The sequence below is a fragment of the Formica exsecta genome, unplaced genomic scaffold (genome assembly GCF_003651465.1).
Source record: "Formica exsecta isolate Colony F162 unplaced genomic scaffold, ASM365146v1 scaffold1056, whole genome shotgun sequence".
In the NCBI taxonomy this organism is placed as follows: domain Eukaryota; kingdom Metazoa; phylum Arthropoda; class Insecta; order Hymenoptera; family Formicidae; genus Formica; species Formica exsecta.
In genome coordinates this window covers 147006-161748 of record NW_021848396.1, presented here as the reverse complement: position 1 = coordinate 161748, position 14743 = coordinate 147006, and the positions used below count along the sequence as shown (strand labels likewise).

General features: G+C 32.5%; 2 protein-coding genes across 7 annotated transcripts in view; both read left to right on the top strand.

Annotated features, from left to right (window-relative positions):
- LOC115233892 (high affinity cAMP-specific and IBMX-insensitive 3',5'-cyclic phosphodiesterase 8) overlaps positions 1-12131 on the top strand; it is an 18681-nt gene extending 6550 nt beyond the window's left edge. For 2 of the 6 annotated variants that reach the window (XM_029804528.1, XM_029804541.1), the window contains 17 exons: positions 4349-4408; positions 4546-4736; positions 5041-5100; positions 5175-5241; positions 5335-5502; positions 5716-5930; positions 6209-6363; positions 6894-7021; positions 7112-7219; positions 7356-7555; positions 7820-8098; positions 8375-8501; positions 8594-8731; positions 8988-9149; positions 9243-9372; positions 9452-9519; positions 9764-12131. In XM_029804528.1, the coding sequence (XP_029660388.1) occupies positions 4349-4408; positions 4546-4736; positions 5041-5100; positions 5175-5241; positions 5335-5502; positions 5716-5930; positions 6209-6363; positions 6894-7021; positions 7112-7219; positions 7356-7555; positions 7820-8098; positions 8375-8501; positions 8594-8731; positions 8988-9149; positions 9243-9372; positions 9452-9519; positions 9764-9832 (2325 nt within the window). In that variant the 3' untranslated portion in view covers positions 9833-12131. Of the gene's footprint in view, positions 1-642; positions 1719-2426; positions 3656-4348; positions 4409-4545; positions 4737-5040; positions 5101-5174; positions 5242-5334; positions 5503-5715; positions 5931-6208; positions 6364-6893; positions 7022-7111; positions 7220-7355; positions 7556-7819; positions 8099-8374; positions 8502-8593; positions 8732-8987; positions 9150-9242; positions 9373-9451; positions 9520-9763 lie in introns of those variants that run through there. The other 4 variants (XM_029804558.1, XM_029804549.1, XM_029804567.1 and 1 more) reach the window with 4 other exon arrangements.
- Positions 12132-12367: 236 nt separating this feature from the next.
- Positions 12368-14743, top strand: part of LOC115233957 (protein lethal(2)essential for life-like) — a 9098-nt gene continuing 6722 nt past the window's right edge. Inside the window, 1 exon segment of the mRNA XM_029804621.1 lies at positions 12368-14721. The gene's annotated coding sequence lies outside the window, so the exon portion shown is untranslated.

Below are 14743 nucleotides of genomic sequence, written 5' to 3'. Positions count from 1 at the left end.
TTTTATATTAATATAATATATTTCAGTGAATATTTTCTATAGTTTTTTTTTTTTCGATAGAACAAAAGATAAGATAATATTTTGTTAGACTTTTCGCGAAAGCAAACTTTTATTTTATCTATTAGCAAGCATGAAAAGTGATTAAAGACAATGTATATTAACGATACGTGACGTGGTGCGTGACGTAGATGTATGCGTTATCACGTTTCTATTAATCAAGCCTGCTATCTAGACTCCTTCAAATTTATAATCAAAGATAAGAATCGCATAGGCATTGCTATTTTGTATGTTTTTGAATGCGGATAAGAAACAGATTGGTTTTTATAGTATCGCATCGATGGTTGCCGGTTTTTCTTTTTTAACTTTTAAAGTAATACCGTTGATATTTTTAAAACACATAATTACACTGCAAAAATGTGAAGTGCACAGGTACTTAATACAAATTTTCTCGCAATATTATGTATTTTTCTTTGTTTTATCGCGCGTTGCTTGTATAATATTTTAAAAATTAGATATACGAAAATAAATATTTGTAGTATAAAATCATTATATTAAGATTGTTATAAAATATAGAGTTTTATAATTAAACATTTAATAGATATTTGTGTTATATAATTATTTTTATTATATTTAAAAAGTTATGTATAAATATAAACAATTTAATATTTACAATTAAACCAATTAAAGTTATTGAAAATAATAAGCATAAAAAAAGTATCATCATATAATAATCTCTGTTACAAACATTTATCTAAATATTCTCTCTAAGTGATGATTTAAACTTGCTATTTTTAATCTGCAAATAAATCGCTATTTCATCGGAATTCTCTTTTTTATTTCTAAGCTTATTGTTCTGCATGCTTTAATTTTATACTGTTTGTTTATAATGTATCGTCATGTATCGCATTTGTTCAATTTTTATAAAGTATTATTAAAATTTGTAAAAAAAGGTTGAAAAAAATTCTATGAAATATTGTAGCAAAAAGAAGAAAAGCCATACGGAAGTGCGCGCATAAATAGATCGAAAAGGGAAGCATGCAAATTTCCTTTACGGAGAATATTCGATTAAGGGAACGTAACAAAAAAAGAAAAGACAAGGAAAAAAAAAGCGAAGAATAATGTAGTGTAGGGTGGCCCTCGCCGTCAGCCCTCTCCGTTCTCACAGGACTTTGTTATAAAACCCGCAATCAAATCCCTCCTCCCCGCGATTTATACGACAAAAACTACACGAGCATCGATTCTAAATATACATTGCGTTTTCTGCGTTATCGCTGACGCGGCCTTTCGTCGAGAGACCAAACCCTTTCAATAATTTGCGCGGCGTTTACCGCAAAGTTTCTCACGGGGATGATGAAAGGGGATGCTCGATCGACTCGATAGTCCTCCGTTCCACGGTCTGATTAAATATGAAAATCACTGGGCGCGCTTCTCGAAGTCGCGAGTATAAGCGCCGGTTGAATAATTGATTCGCGACGCGCAATCGCGGTAAGCACAATTTCTCTCATTCGGTTGATTTTCCTCGACGAGTCAAGATCTAGCCGCTCGTGAGCCCCGTCTATAGACAGGTGTCTATAGACTGTCTATAGATACTTATATCTCTAGACAGATCCGAGACAGTCAAATGGAAAACGGCTGTCAAAACCGACGAGATTCTCGCGATTGAGGTATGCGGATGCATTTGCGATTGTCATTATTTCGGGCTGTCCGGAAAGTGCCAGGTAAGAGAAGGTGCTAACCGGTTTCGCGTCACACGTGTCGGGAAAACGGTAAAGCAAAAAGAAATCAATGGCAAACGATGTGACTTGCATGTTGCGTGTCTTCAAAGTGTAAAGCCGCTTTGCAATAAATTTTCTTCACTTTACTATCGCTCCCCTTCGTGTTAATCGTTGTTTCTTAAGTGTGCTCGGGGCTTATGTACTCGTTATAGTCGAGTTCAGACAGAGTGAAACGCAATCAGAGTTGACGAACGACAATTATTCTGATTGAATTGTCAGGGAGAGATAGATTTGATGTTTCGGGAAAGTTGAGAGAAGTTTGATGCTATAGGTTCAAAAGCGACCATGTTTTACTAAGTTAAATGCTAAACGAGTAATTTGCGAAACAACCCGTTGACAGGACTCTCCGCGAATTTTTTCGCACCGCTTCTATGTGATATAAATTCTTTGCTTATTATTTTCTCGGATCAGAAATCGATATTTCTATCGTTTTTCCTGGTTTCTTACAGATATTAATTTAATAAGATAAATAAAGTATAACTGTCATCTATTTATTATTACATTTACTGGTCACTTATTTACTGTTACATTTACTTCCACAGAAAACAGTGATTAATACCTTGAAGCGACTTGCGACAAATCGATAACATGACTACGACTAACAGTTTTATCACAAGACATTTTTTTCGGTTGCAGAACTTTTTCTACCTAAACACGAACGAACTTTTCTACCCTTAGTTTATCTTCGACCAGCAATTAAAAAAACGGATATAAGTCTCGTATGTTCTTCGTCCTAACATCTACTGTTTTTGAATTAGCAATAGTCTGCTCGAAACACGAAAAAGAGAGTTTAATAGAACTTGATGCTTTAAACTGTCTAGAATAGACACGCAGTTTATACAGACAGATCGTAAAATTCTTTTACCTAATTTCATGTGTTATGTAGTGAATCGCGATAATATCCAGAGGCAATCACCTATAATAACTTATATGACATCTATGTTCGTAAATTGTCAAGTTATTTTTTAACGTGACGAAATTTATTAAATTAAAAAATTATAATATTCATGTGTATATTGTATATGTAAAGTCCAATATAAATTTATAAAAAAATTAAACAATATTGAATAATTTTTTGCATTTAAATTTAAATTATAAATATCACTTTTTATGCCATTAAAGAAAAATGTATTAATAAAATTTTTTAGAAAATAATAGATTGAACGAGAAAACACGTGTAATGTCATGTGATTCAAAGCATAGGATAAAAATTACGATATTGCTTATTTATAAACGCTTTTTTCTTAAAAAGCAATCTTATCCGACATCTTTGCTATCATTGTAGGAACTCTAGTGCGCCAGCACACAGACGCCTTATCGTAGATAGACTTTTGCTACTGGTATATCGAGCGTTATCTCTCGATCGATGATCAGTATCAGAATGATTGTCCCTTCAAACATAACGTAATACGATTCTCGCAGTAGTTTGATACAATTAAGGATTCGTGTAAAATGTGTGTGAGACATTTATTGTAAATCGCTTTAGAAAAATTGCGAAAAATGCATGCTGAAAATAAAGCATTAATTTATTTATTATGCCGGGGACATAAATGTCTTATGAAATAATTGATAAACTTCGAGCTGCCGATGTATCGTTATTCATGCAGCATGCAGCATGATCTATCGTTATTTATGCAGTTGCTATTTTAATTTTATTGCTCTCGCGCTAATAAGGCACTAAAAAAATGAACAGACAACCGACTCTACCGGTGCTTTTCGTCTGCGGTGAGATCGAGGATAATAACATTGACAAAAAGGAATCGCAAACGTGGTATAGCGGGATTTTTAATATCATGTGCTGGCATGTACGAAAGAAATGGTGCGCTAAAAATAGAATGCAACTGGCTGAATTAACTCCGCAACTAGTAACATATAGTAGGGTACGAATTTAGTACTATATATATAATTTTTTTTAACTTCTCTTTATACAATATTCATATTTCTTTTGAAATATAATAGATTAAAGATATTATGGTAGAATAAATTAATTCTTTTCTCATAAATTGTACGAAATATTCTGTATAACGTATGGTCAATGTGCAATAAGAAATATATATTCTCATAAAGGCAGTTAAAATTGCAGTAATGTACCAGTAGTTTACTAAACAGAGTTCAAAATTGGTCTTTATCATTTTGAAGTGTGTATACAATCAAGTTAATCTCTGTTTGGTTTTATCGTCACATGTTTAATTTATGTAGGTTATAATAATACGATCTCACAATCTATTAATTTACTGCAAATGAAAGATCAAGATAAAATTCGATTTTATGAAAATGCTAAAAATGTGGAGAAATCTCCACGTGCGCGTCGTCGAGCGAAATTTTGCAAAGAACTTGAATCGACATATCTGGATAAAGAGGAACTAGTATGTATCCGGTGATATCGATGCATTAATATTAAGTCTTTGATTAGATTTTTTAGTTAAATAAAAGCATTAGTCATGGCAAATATACACACATGTAAATTATGGCAAAAAGGTCGGTTATTTCCTCCACAAATGTGTATCCATTACATCCATTACATTACATTATATATTTATTACTAAGCTTTGCAAATTATTCTGTGTTTACAGAAGGGGCCTCAAGATTTCTGTAATTATTTATTGACAGCCTCTATTCCCAGTATCGTGAAAGTAAGTATCGCGATATTTCATTTTTGTGACAGAATTGTAATAAAAGATTCGGCTTTATAGCATCTTTCACCGATGTTTGAGAATTGCATTTTCTCCTTCAATCTTCCATCAAATTGTATGATTTCTTTATTGTGTAGGTACTATTAGTATTTAGAAAAGATGATCAACAAATGGATATACTCGCTACTGCTGCAAGAAGATTGGGTTGGAGCGTGTCGGTGGCAAAAAATTTGGAGAAAGCGGTAGAACTTTTTCAAAATCGTGCTCACGAATTAGTGATTATTGATCGTAGAGGACATCATGCGGACGAAGGCGATGCTATTTGTAGGTGTGTGTATGATAGATTATTTAAATATAATATAATAGGAATATATGCGTAAAAAATATATATGAAAAGAGATTATGTAAAAATAGAAGTAAAATATTAACTTTGAATAAAATTATTTGTATGTAGGGGAAGTGTGTCATAATATATCGAATTGTCCAAATAATGTTTAAATTACAAATATCACGTTGTCTTATTTGCGCATAAAATGACTTTATTTAATTAAAACAAATTTTATTATTTTTCACAATGATTAATTTAGATATTTCTTGCGAATTATTTTATTTCGTAAATATATTAATTTCAGAGCAATCATATCAAGTCCAGTTTACCACAATTCTACCATAATAGCGCTTGTGAAGAAATCGTAAGTTTCGCCAATAATCTTTTGTATTATTTAAATCATATTTTTATTTATTTAATCTTGCGTGTCACTTATAGATATTTCATGCTCGATGAAAAAGACGATATTGTGGCACTAAACTTGTTAGAAAAAGGCTTTAGTAGAGTAAGCATTTAAACAAATACAAGAAAAATATCGTAAGAATTTTTTAGACAAATTTGTTGAGAGATTTTAAATTTATTTTTATGTTTATTTTAGGCATTGTTGGAATGTTCACATGAAGGTATAATAATAAACGAATTAGTAGGGATATATACTAGCTCATTATTGCCGAGAACACAACTCTCAGCAGCGCATGCATTGTATTTGGCACTTGATAGGTGTCGCGATATGGTGCATGTGACTAATGATAAAAACATTATACAGGTATTATTATTATACAGGTATCATCAGTAATAAATTGAAACTTGTAACGTTCTATAATTTATCAATTTTCCTTAATTTGCAATATTTTTGATTAAAATAAGAAAATTATATATATTTTATTGCATGCATTATATTTATATGAGATTCATATTTCTGTAAATATGAATATACATATGTATATCGATTATAATTTCACGTTATATATATTTTTAGTTTCAAAATAAAATCAGCGAAAAATTGTTAGGATATAAAACAGAGGAAATGATGGGGAGAAATCTCTCGGAGATAATCTATTACGAAAATTTTCCTCTTATAAAGCAGCAATTGAGTAAAGGCCGGGAATTCGAAGGAAATATGAATTGCAGGAGAAAAAACAATCAAATGATTACGATTAATTGCAGGATAATTCCGTTTTGTACTACGTTAAAGTACGTTATTGTACTAATCCAAACACTATATATATCTTTTTCATTAATAAAATATTATTGTTTAGTATTAATTTATAAATTTTGATAAAAATTATTCATAATTCAAAATTCAAATATTCATAGTTCAAATTTTTAACATTTTTAATTATTAATATATAAAATATACTACTTATTATATAAAATACTATTATTATTAAAATCCTCCCCTTTTATTCTCTCAGTTTATATATATCAACGATTCTATTACTTATTTCATCAATTATTATATCTATCTATAGAAAACCGACTCATTACATATACGTATACGACACTACGTATCTATCAGACAACTCAGCGCCGATAAGCCCTGTTGGTGGCCCATCGCATACTCCGTTCAGACCAAGCGTATTAAATACGCGAAAACCCTCGGATGTCAGATCTAGTATAAGTGAAGGTAAAATACTTTTACAAATTATTAAATAATATCTTTTATATTAATCAATTGTATCAACAATAATTAGATGAATCAATCATTTAATTGATACGAATAATTATTACTTTAATTTACCAATATAATATAATATTGTTTAATATAAATAATACATAAAGATGCAAATTAGGTTATCAGCAATTCATAGTTATTTTTATGTTAAAAAGTTATTGTGTGCCTGATATCCATGTTATATCATCGTCATAAACATGTCAAGAAATTTAATAGTGTTAAACTGAAACATCTATTATAGGTATCAGATAATAGGAAAGCTTTATATATCTATTGTTTTAATATTAATCTGCATTATTGATCTATTGGATCAAGCATTCCATTAATATATCACATAATTATTTTGATATTTCTATAAAATTACATTTTAATCCACATAATCTTGATCATTTTTAAAATGATTTAGAAATTATTTTATGTGATAATTTTTTATAATTCTAAATTAACAGACTTTAATATAAAAGATCGTTCTTCTGTCATAGGCCGCAGGCGATCTAGTTTGCAAAAATTGCATACTTTGCAACTAGAAGCTCCTATCACTAAAGTCATTACGCTACTTTCAAATGCAGCTGCTGATACTAACTCGGAAACAGCGGCGCAGATCGATAAAGTACGTAATTAATTGCAGTGTCTCCCTATAATTATGTTTATCCAATTTAATGTATGTTGTGCCCTGTTATAAGCCATCTACGTTTTTCAGGCGATCAATATCTTAAAGACGACGGAACTTTACGTGCCGCATCTTAAAGAGGATAGAGCGACGTACAGTGATCCAGTCGTGACGGATCTCGTTGGCGCGTTACTTGCTGTAAGAATTTTACTGCTTTCTATTTTATATGGTAAACCTTATTATGATATATGTAAATTGCGCATTTACACATGCAAGATTCTTCTTTTACTTTTCCCAATTTGTCGAAAGTTCCAATTTGATGTTTAATTAACAGTCTCCGCGCGCAGCATGGGAGTCCAGAAGATCATCGACAGATTCCGCGAAATTATCCACTGTCAAAGTTATCCCGAGTCCAGCCAATTCGCGTGTACAGATGAAGAATTTCCGGGGGCCGCAAGAAATTGCAGAGATACTTGATAAGAGTCTCGACTGGAATTTTGAGATATTTAAACTTGAAATGCTGACAGAGAAGAGGTGAACTATTAATATATATTTTTTCACGATATATTGTAAGTTTTATAATTATTAATTTGTATCAGACATCATTACTTTCCACGAGATATTTGATCTGAGATATATTTCATTCTCTTTAGAAATATTTCACTATTATAATATCTGTTTGACAAACGGTTTCTTAAAACTTTTTTGAGTTTTTTTTTTTGTATATATGTCATTGTTTTGCGTATATGTATACTGCTTGAATTGATTGTGCCATGATCTCGTTAAATGTTACAACAGGCCGCTTGTTTTTTTGGGATTGACAATCATGAATTTGTATCAAGTGCCCGCGAAATTAAATTGCGATGAGAAAACTCTGCAAAACTGGCTAGCCATTATCGAGCACAATTATAACTCGGACAATAGCTATCATAATTCAACGCATGCGGCCGACGTTTTGCAAGCAACTGCGAGATTTATGCAATCGGAGAGACTTAAGGAAATTTTGGAGCCTTTAGACGAAGTTGCTGCTTTAATCGCCGCGGCTGCGCACGATATTGATCATCCTGGACGATCCAGGTAATCCACTTTCGATAAAACAAAATATGTTAGTATAAAAAAATATTAAAGTTTTCAATTTTATATAATTAAATATATTTATATTCCGTTTATTTTCATATTTTAAATCTATGTAACACATTTGAAAGTTATTGAAAATTGTTTGTAGTTATAGTTTCTTAAATTTTTTGGCAAAGTTTTTTAGCAGAAATTTAAATAGCGTCTATCACTAGTCAAAAATGTTCAATCTTAATATTAAATATATTGATCAGATCCAGAAGTTAAATTTTCTTTCAGTCAATTCCTTTGCAACGCCAATAATCGCTTGGCAATACTCTACAATGATCTGTCAGTTCTCGAGTCACATCACGCAGCCTTAACATTTAAACTGTCATTATCTGACGATAATGTAAATATTTTTAAGGTAAGTTTCTCAGTACATCTTGTATCGTAAATTTGAAAGTGAATATGTAAAATAATCCGAAGATGTAATACTGAATTAAATACCTGATTTAGAATTTGGATCAAGACGCATACAAACAATTGCGACAAAATGTCATTGACATGATTCTGGCAACCGAAATGACGAAGCATTTCGAGCATCTGGCGAAGTTCATGAATTTCTGCAGTACGAGAATCAACGACGAACAGGAGGTATATATTTTTATTTTTGTATTAAAATTATCCAATATCTCCATCTTATATATATACATATATATATTATTTTGTTATATATTATTACAAATTTTCATCAAACTGAGATTTATAATACATTACTATGTCTATTTTACTTTCTATTATCTTCTTAATTAATGTTATGTAGATAATGTTGTGTAGATAACTCAAGATACACAAGAAAAAAATTTAATTAATTACAACGTGGCAATAAATTTAAAAAATTCTTTTGCAGACTTATTCAGATTCTCTAGATATGTCCGTAGTATTGCAACCAGATAACGTAATATTGGTTAAAAGAATGATGATCAAATGCGCGGACGTATCTAATCCAACGCGACCGTTAAAGTGTTGCGTTGAATGGGCGAGACGAATCGCCGAGGAATATTTTAGCCAGGTACACTAATAATAAAAAGAAATATTATTTATTTTAAAGAAAATGGTTTACTATTTGCACGCGCGTTTATGATAAACTACCGATAATTTTTAGACCGATGAAGAGAAAAAATTAAAGATGCCAGTCGTAATGCCGATGTTCGATAGAATGACGTGTTCAATACCAAAATCGCAAATTGGTTTCGTCGATTATATTATCAACGATATGATCGAGGCTTGGGATGGTTTGTTTCTCCTCATTATTTTTGCAGATTTCATTAAAAAAGATATTGAAATGTTTATTTTCCTATATTTACTTTACAGTGTTTATTGACATGCCGGAGATGGTAGGCTATATGCGGCGCAACTACGACAAATGGAAAAAATATAATGTGAGACATCAGCTTTCAATTTAATTTCTAATTTAAATACTTTGAAATAATTTATTTAATTTTATTTTAGAATTTTATAATAATACTGTTTTTTTCAATATTACATTCTATTTTGAAGAGTTCGAGAAAGATAAATATCTAATTGTATTTTAATATTTAAATATGTCATACCTTTAAAATTTCTCTTGGTTTAATTTTATACTTATCCACTAACATATCTTGTTTTAAATTGTATGTTTTATAGGAACAGGGTATATCTACTTTGCAGGATGTTGAGAAGCTACAACAACATCCCGACATGCAAATACCGTGATCATCTTAATGAAAAGCACGTCGTTTTGCTTTTCGTTATATTACGCTACGATTATTGCAAAAAACACACATGTATAGCATTCATATATTTAAAGATAGAATAGCGATATGTTATATATACGCTTTCAAATAATTTTTACGAAAATATGTGTAATTCATCGTTTTTCTCAGACATGTCTCTCACACCTAACATATTTTCCTTATTTATATATAACTCAATTTTCCTCAATGACACTTGCCCTATTACTATTTTAAACATACGTGACGCACATTAGCAAGATATGTATAGTATAAGAAAAGAAATACCTTTTTACATGTAGCTTCCGCGACTGTGTTACTTCGAATGAGATCTTTGCTGCGTTCGGTGTATGCTGATCATTAAATTATACATCTGGGAGCAGCTAGTAATTAAATAAGAATTTCCAAGGACATTGTGCATTTGAATCATTTGCGACCTTCTCAGCCAGAACTTAATACCTCTTCTAATTTTATCTGCGTTAAACTTCGACGATATAGTGGCTATTTTGGAAGGATTGGTATAATAATTTAAATTGAAAAAGATTCACACACTAATGTATATCGGATTCCACTTTATTGTTTCTCTCTTAGCCAAAAAATGGTATCGGGCCTATATCTATGCGCTGCATAAATACAAAATTAAATAAAGTCAGATATAAAGTAAGTATAAGCCATATCAAGATGGAATTTCGCGCAATTTAGTCAACGGACCATATATGATTTCGATTATTTCGGGCAAATTACAAATTTTTCATTTTTAATACAAAAAATATACGCATTCGCTCTCTCAATCTAAGATTTCTCTGACATAACATTTTTGCATCTAAAAATAATAATTTTGTTTAATGCTGTTATAAACCGAGGAAAATCGGTATAATAACATCAATAGTCCATCGAGTTACAAGCATCGGCCTAACGGATGATTACGCATTCGTCATAAAGATTCTTATGTATGTTGATATATTATATATACACGTACGTTTTACATCATAATATACTCCCTACGGGACACGCACGAGTAATCATGGTCGTTTTATCCAGTAAGTATCAATATTTAATTTTTATCCCTAGACAAAGAGACAATCAGAGTATCGAGTCATTTTTAGAGTTTTTTATCTGAAGTCTGACACGTAAACATGGAACATTTCACAATATTTCGGAATAAAGATAGAGAGATAAGAGAATCTCTTAAGATATAAGATTCTTGTCTGAAATTTATCGATTAATTATTATTGTTCGTTGGATGTGGTATCGAGTGACAAATAGTTACGCGCGGTAAGTAGTACCGAGCGGTATAAGTAGATAAAGTAATAACTTAATTACGAGCTTATCATTACTACTATAATGCCACATAATATGATTCGTCCGAAGAGCTAAGAATTACGCTTAAAATTAGATTACTCGCGTTTCCTCCCGATACACTTGCCACAAGTGCTTCGTCAAATCTATGATATGAAATTGCGCTTCGCTTTTAGATATCTCGAATAAATAACTTTTCAAAATCAAAATTTACCATATCAATAACTATTTGTTTTAAAGTCTGAAATTCTTTCGATTTTGATCAGTGAGATATTTCGATAATGATCATCCAGCTGGGATATATCGTAGAGATATTTTTGTTTGCGTGACTTAAAAATGCGAGTGCATATTTTTAGACGAGACGTGGATCAGGAGCTATTTTCGCACTCAAGATTGTTTTATTAGCACTTGCCGCTAGTAGATGGAATTCGCGGAGTAACGAAGTAGTCTAGTATGCAACATTTTTATACTTAAGTATATTACCCTTAACATTAATAGTGCATACATGTAAGTTTTACATTTTATTTTATTTTTTTTTTTTTTTTGGCGACGTGCACGTCATTTTTTATAATTGTTTTCTAGTTGACTTTACGCCTTTCCCCTATAGGGGAAAGTTTATCAATCAAGCTTATATAATCCGCGCGTAGCAATCCGCTTAAATCGCCGTCTCTATTGATTGTGGTTCATTGTTCATCGTTCAGAATTATGTCGCGAAGCGATGCACGTAAAACTCGTCTATTTCTCGTGCGGACAAAATGTGCTCGCGAAATTATCGATCAAAATGAATTAAATCTGAAGAATCCAAAGGTACTGACGGCTCGATAAGATCTATACGAGAATCTACATCGTTAACTGTCGCGCAAAGCTAACATCGGTGTTAATCATACAACTTTCTTCATACATATATATGTATATTATATATTAAAATATTAAACGTGAAAGAAGCAAATCGAAGGAAATGTATCTCAAGAAAAAAAAAAAAATGCGTATAATCCAATATACTAAAATAACACGCTTTGGGACGTAGCCCATATTTAATAAATGTGCTTTTAGCACTCTCCGTGTTTTCTAAACTTCTGGTAACTCTTGTCGATCTAAATATTTGCTCACGAGGTCAAAGTATTTCTCATCTATTCTCCGATTGGCATTATTCGCGGTAATCAAAAAATATCTTCAGCATTCGCTTTGTGCATTGATTTGTGAATAAGCCAACCACAGACTTCTATATATTATACAATAATAATATATAGAAGTATGTAAGATATAATATGTAGAAGTCTATGAAGCCAAGCTTTAGGTTAATTGTCACGATCGAAAATTTCTATCTGGGATATCTCTATTTCTCGTGATTGCTCAGCAAAATATGATCGAGTAAAAAACTTCAGAAAAACAGTTCGTTAATACCCCGTTCCGTTTGGTGATGCAGTTCTCTAATTCGCTACAGTACAGAAGATGCAACATCTCATCTCGACAATGAGATTATGCGTTCTAATTCTTTCTTCGGATTTCCGGACTGTTTTTAAAACACGGTTGTCTAAAATTAATAAGCGGTACCGTCCACTATTTTACGCCATCTCGCAATCGTGATTATTCAGAAGAGATTGCAAATTCGATGTCGCGGAAACAGAAAGGTTCGACAACACATCGACGATGTCTTAGATAGTTAGAGATAATGTCGCTGTCACAGACGAATTGCATCGAGTATATTTTTGATACATCATCGGTTCATATCGTCAGGCCTTTCAGTTTAGATGATAAATCGCGAATGTTTCGTAGCGATCGCGAGATGACGAATGCGGTGAAAATCGAAGTATGTAATCGTCACGAAACAGCGAGGATGTACATACAAAGTGGCTCGAGTTAAGCGCAAGTATGACCGAGTCGGTTTTAATAGCCAAAATTCTGTAGCGTTCGTAGGAAGTAATCTTGAATGTATTTTTGGAGAAGATAGTCAGTGAACGTCACGTGACATTGTAGGAGCACGCCTCCGCATCGCGGCGGCGTCGAGACGCCGACCGACGTCGGTTATTTAAGATAGATCCGCGATTTGCATTGAGTCAGAGAGCAGACGACTCCGAAATTGTCTGGTAAACTTCGAGTTGACCGATCGCCTCTTCACGTTCCACATAAGGTACGACAGTAGTGTTCTCGTTACGTTTTCTTTTCCTTTTATCGCGTGTGTGTACTACTGGAATTCTCTCGTTATCTCGCCGCGTCCTCACTAGCCCTAATAGGTATTATGAGTCTAATCGCTTAGCGTATAACTTACGGTAATCTTAGAATTATTTAAATATAATGTTATTCGTCTACGTCTCCATTTCTTTTGTTTCGTCTTTTAGATCAGGATGTGAGCTTATTGGTACGTTTTGTGCGAAATAATCTTAAGCTAACGGTCCTTATGTCCTCGTCAAAATCTCCCCCACCGAGCTACAACCGCAAACGGATGTCAAGGATACATATCCTTAATCAAAGAAGAAAGAAAGGGATAATCGTGAAGAATTTTAGCGCGAGTCACATGATCTTTAATCCTCGATTTGATTGTGTTCGGTGATCGTAAATCGCGTGTGTAGATACGTATGATGCTTAGCAACGTTTGGGGGCGTGTGACTTTAAACTAGTACCTGCGCTGTCTGATTAATCGTCATCGTTGTTCCATCGTCATAGTTGGTCGATACTTAAATCCCGATAATCTATTGTCTCGAGACAATTTCATTTAAATTCTCTATACGTAATCTTACGCGAACGGACTAGCTTTGCTGTTTCGAGCTCTCGCTTGGCTTATGACTATAGTCTAAACATTATTGAGTTCTTTGTATTTTTTCGAGTCTCCGTGTCGTGAATAGAGAAACCGGTTTCTATGCGATCTAATGATAACCTCCCTTCCATTTATTGGACGTTGCCTTTAATTCTGTCAATTCTATTGCCACGCGAGAGAAGTCGTATTCCGAGGTATTTAGTATCATCTGCAGTGCTGTATTGCGTTACAAGATGCGTCAAAAGATCCGTTATAGATTTATCTATTGCCTATGAGAGGCAAGAATTTAAATGTGAGTGAAGAGCTTCTCGTACGTGTAACGTTTAACGAAGGGAGAGTGTCGTTTAATGTCGATTTTTACGTACAGCACGTGACTGACGTATCGGCTAACGCGTTCTTACATTCCCCTAAAACTATCACTTAACAAACGAGTAATCTAGAGTAATTAATAACGATGTGTGCGGTCGAGAAAACGAGACTCTCTCATTGTGACCTTTAGTTATAAATGCGTAGGGTATCTCACCGACGACTTATATTCGTCCATTCCGGAATGGATGACGCGGATTTCGATAAGTCTTTCATAAATCGAGATGTACTTCGGCCGTTGTGTAGGATTGTGTAATTAGCTTCTTTTACGCTACAATTATGTGCCAATATGTCAATAGTGTTCCAAGTAAGTCCGAGAGATTAATTACACTTAACGATAGTCCTAGAAACTATCCGATGAATTATACACGAGAGATTTATCGCCTTTGTGCAGTCTAGCTTAATAATTCTTAGCATCTATACGTAGAATTAACGTATATATATATATATATATATATATTATATATGCTATAG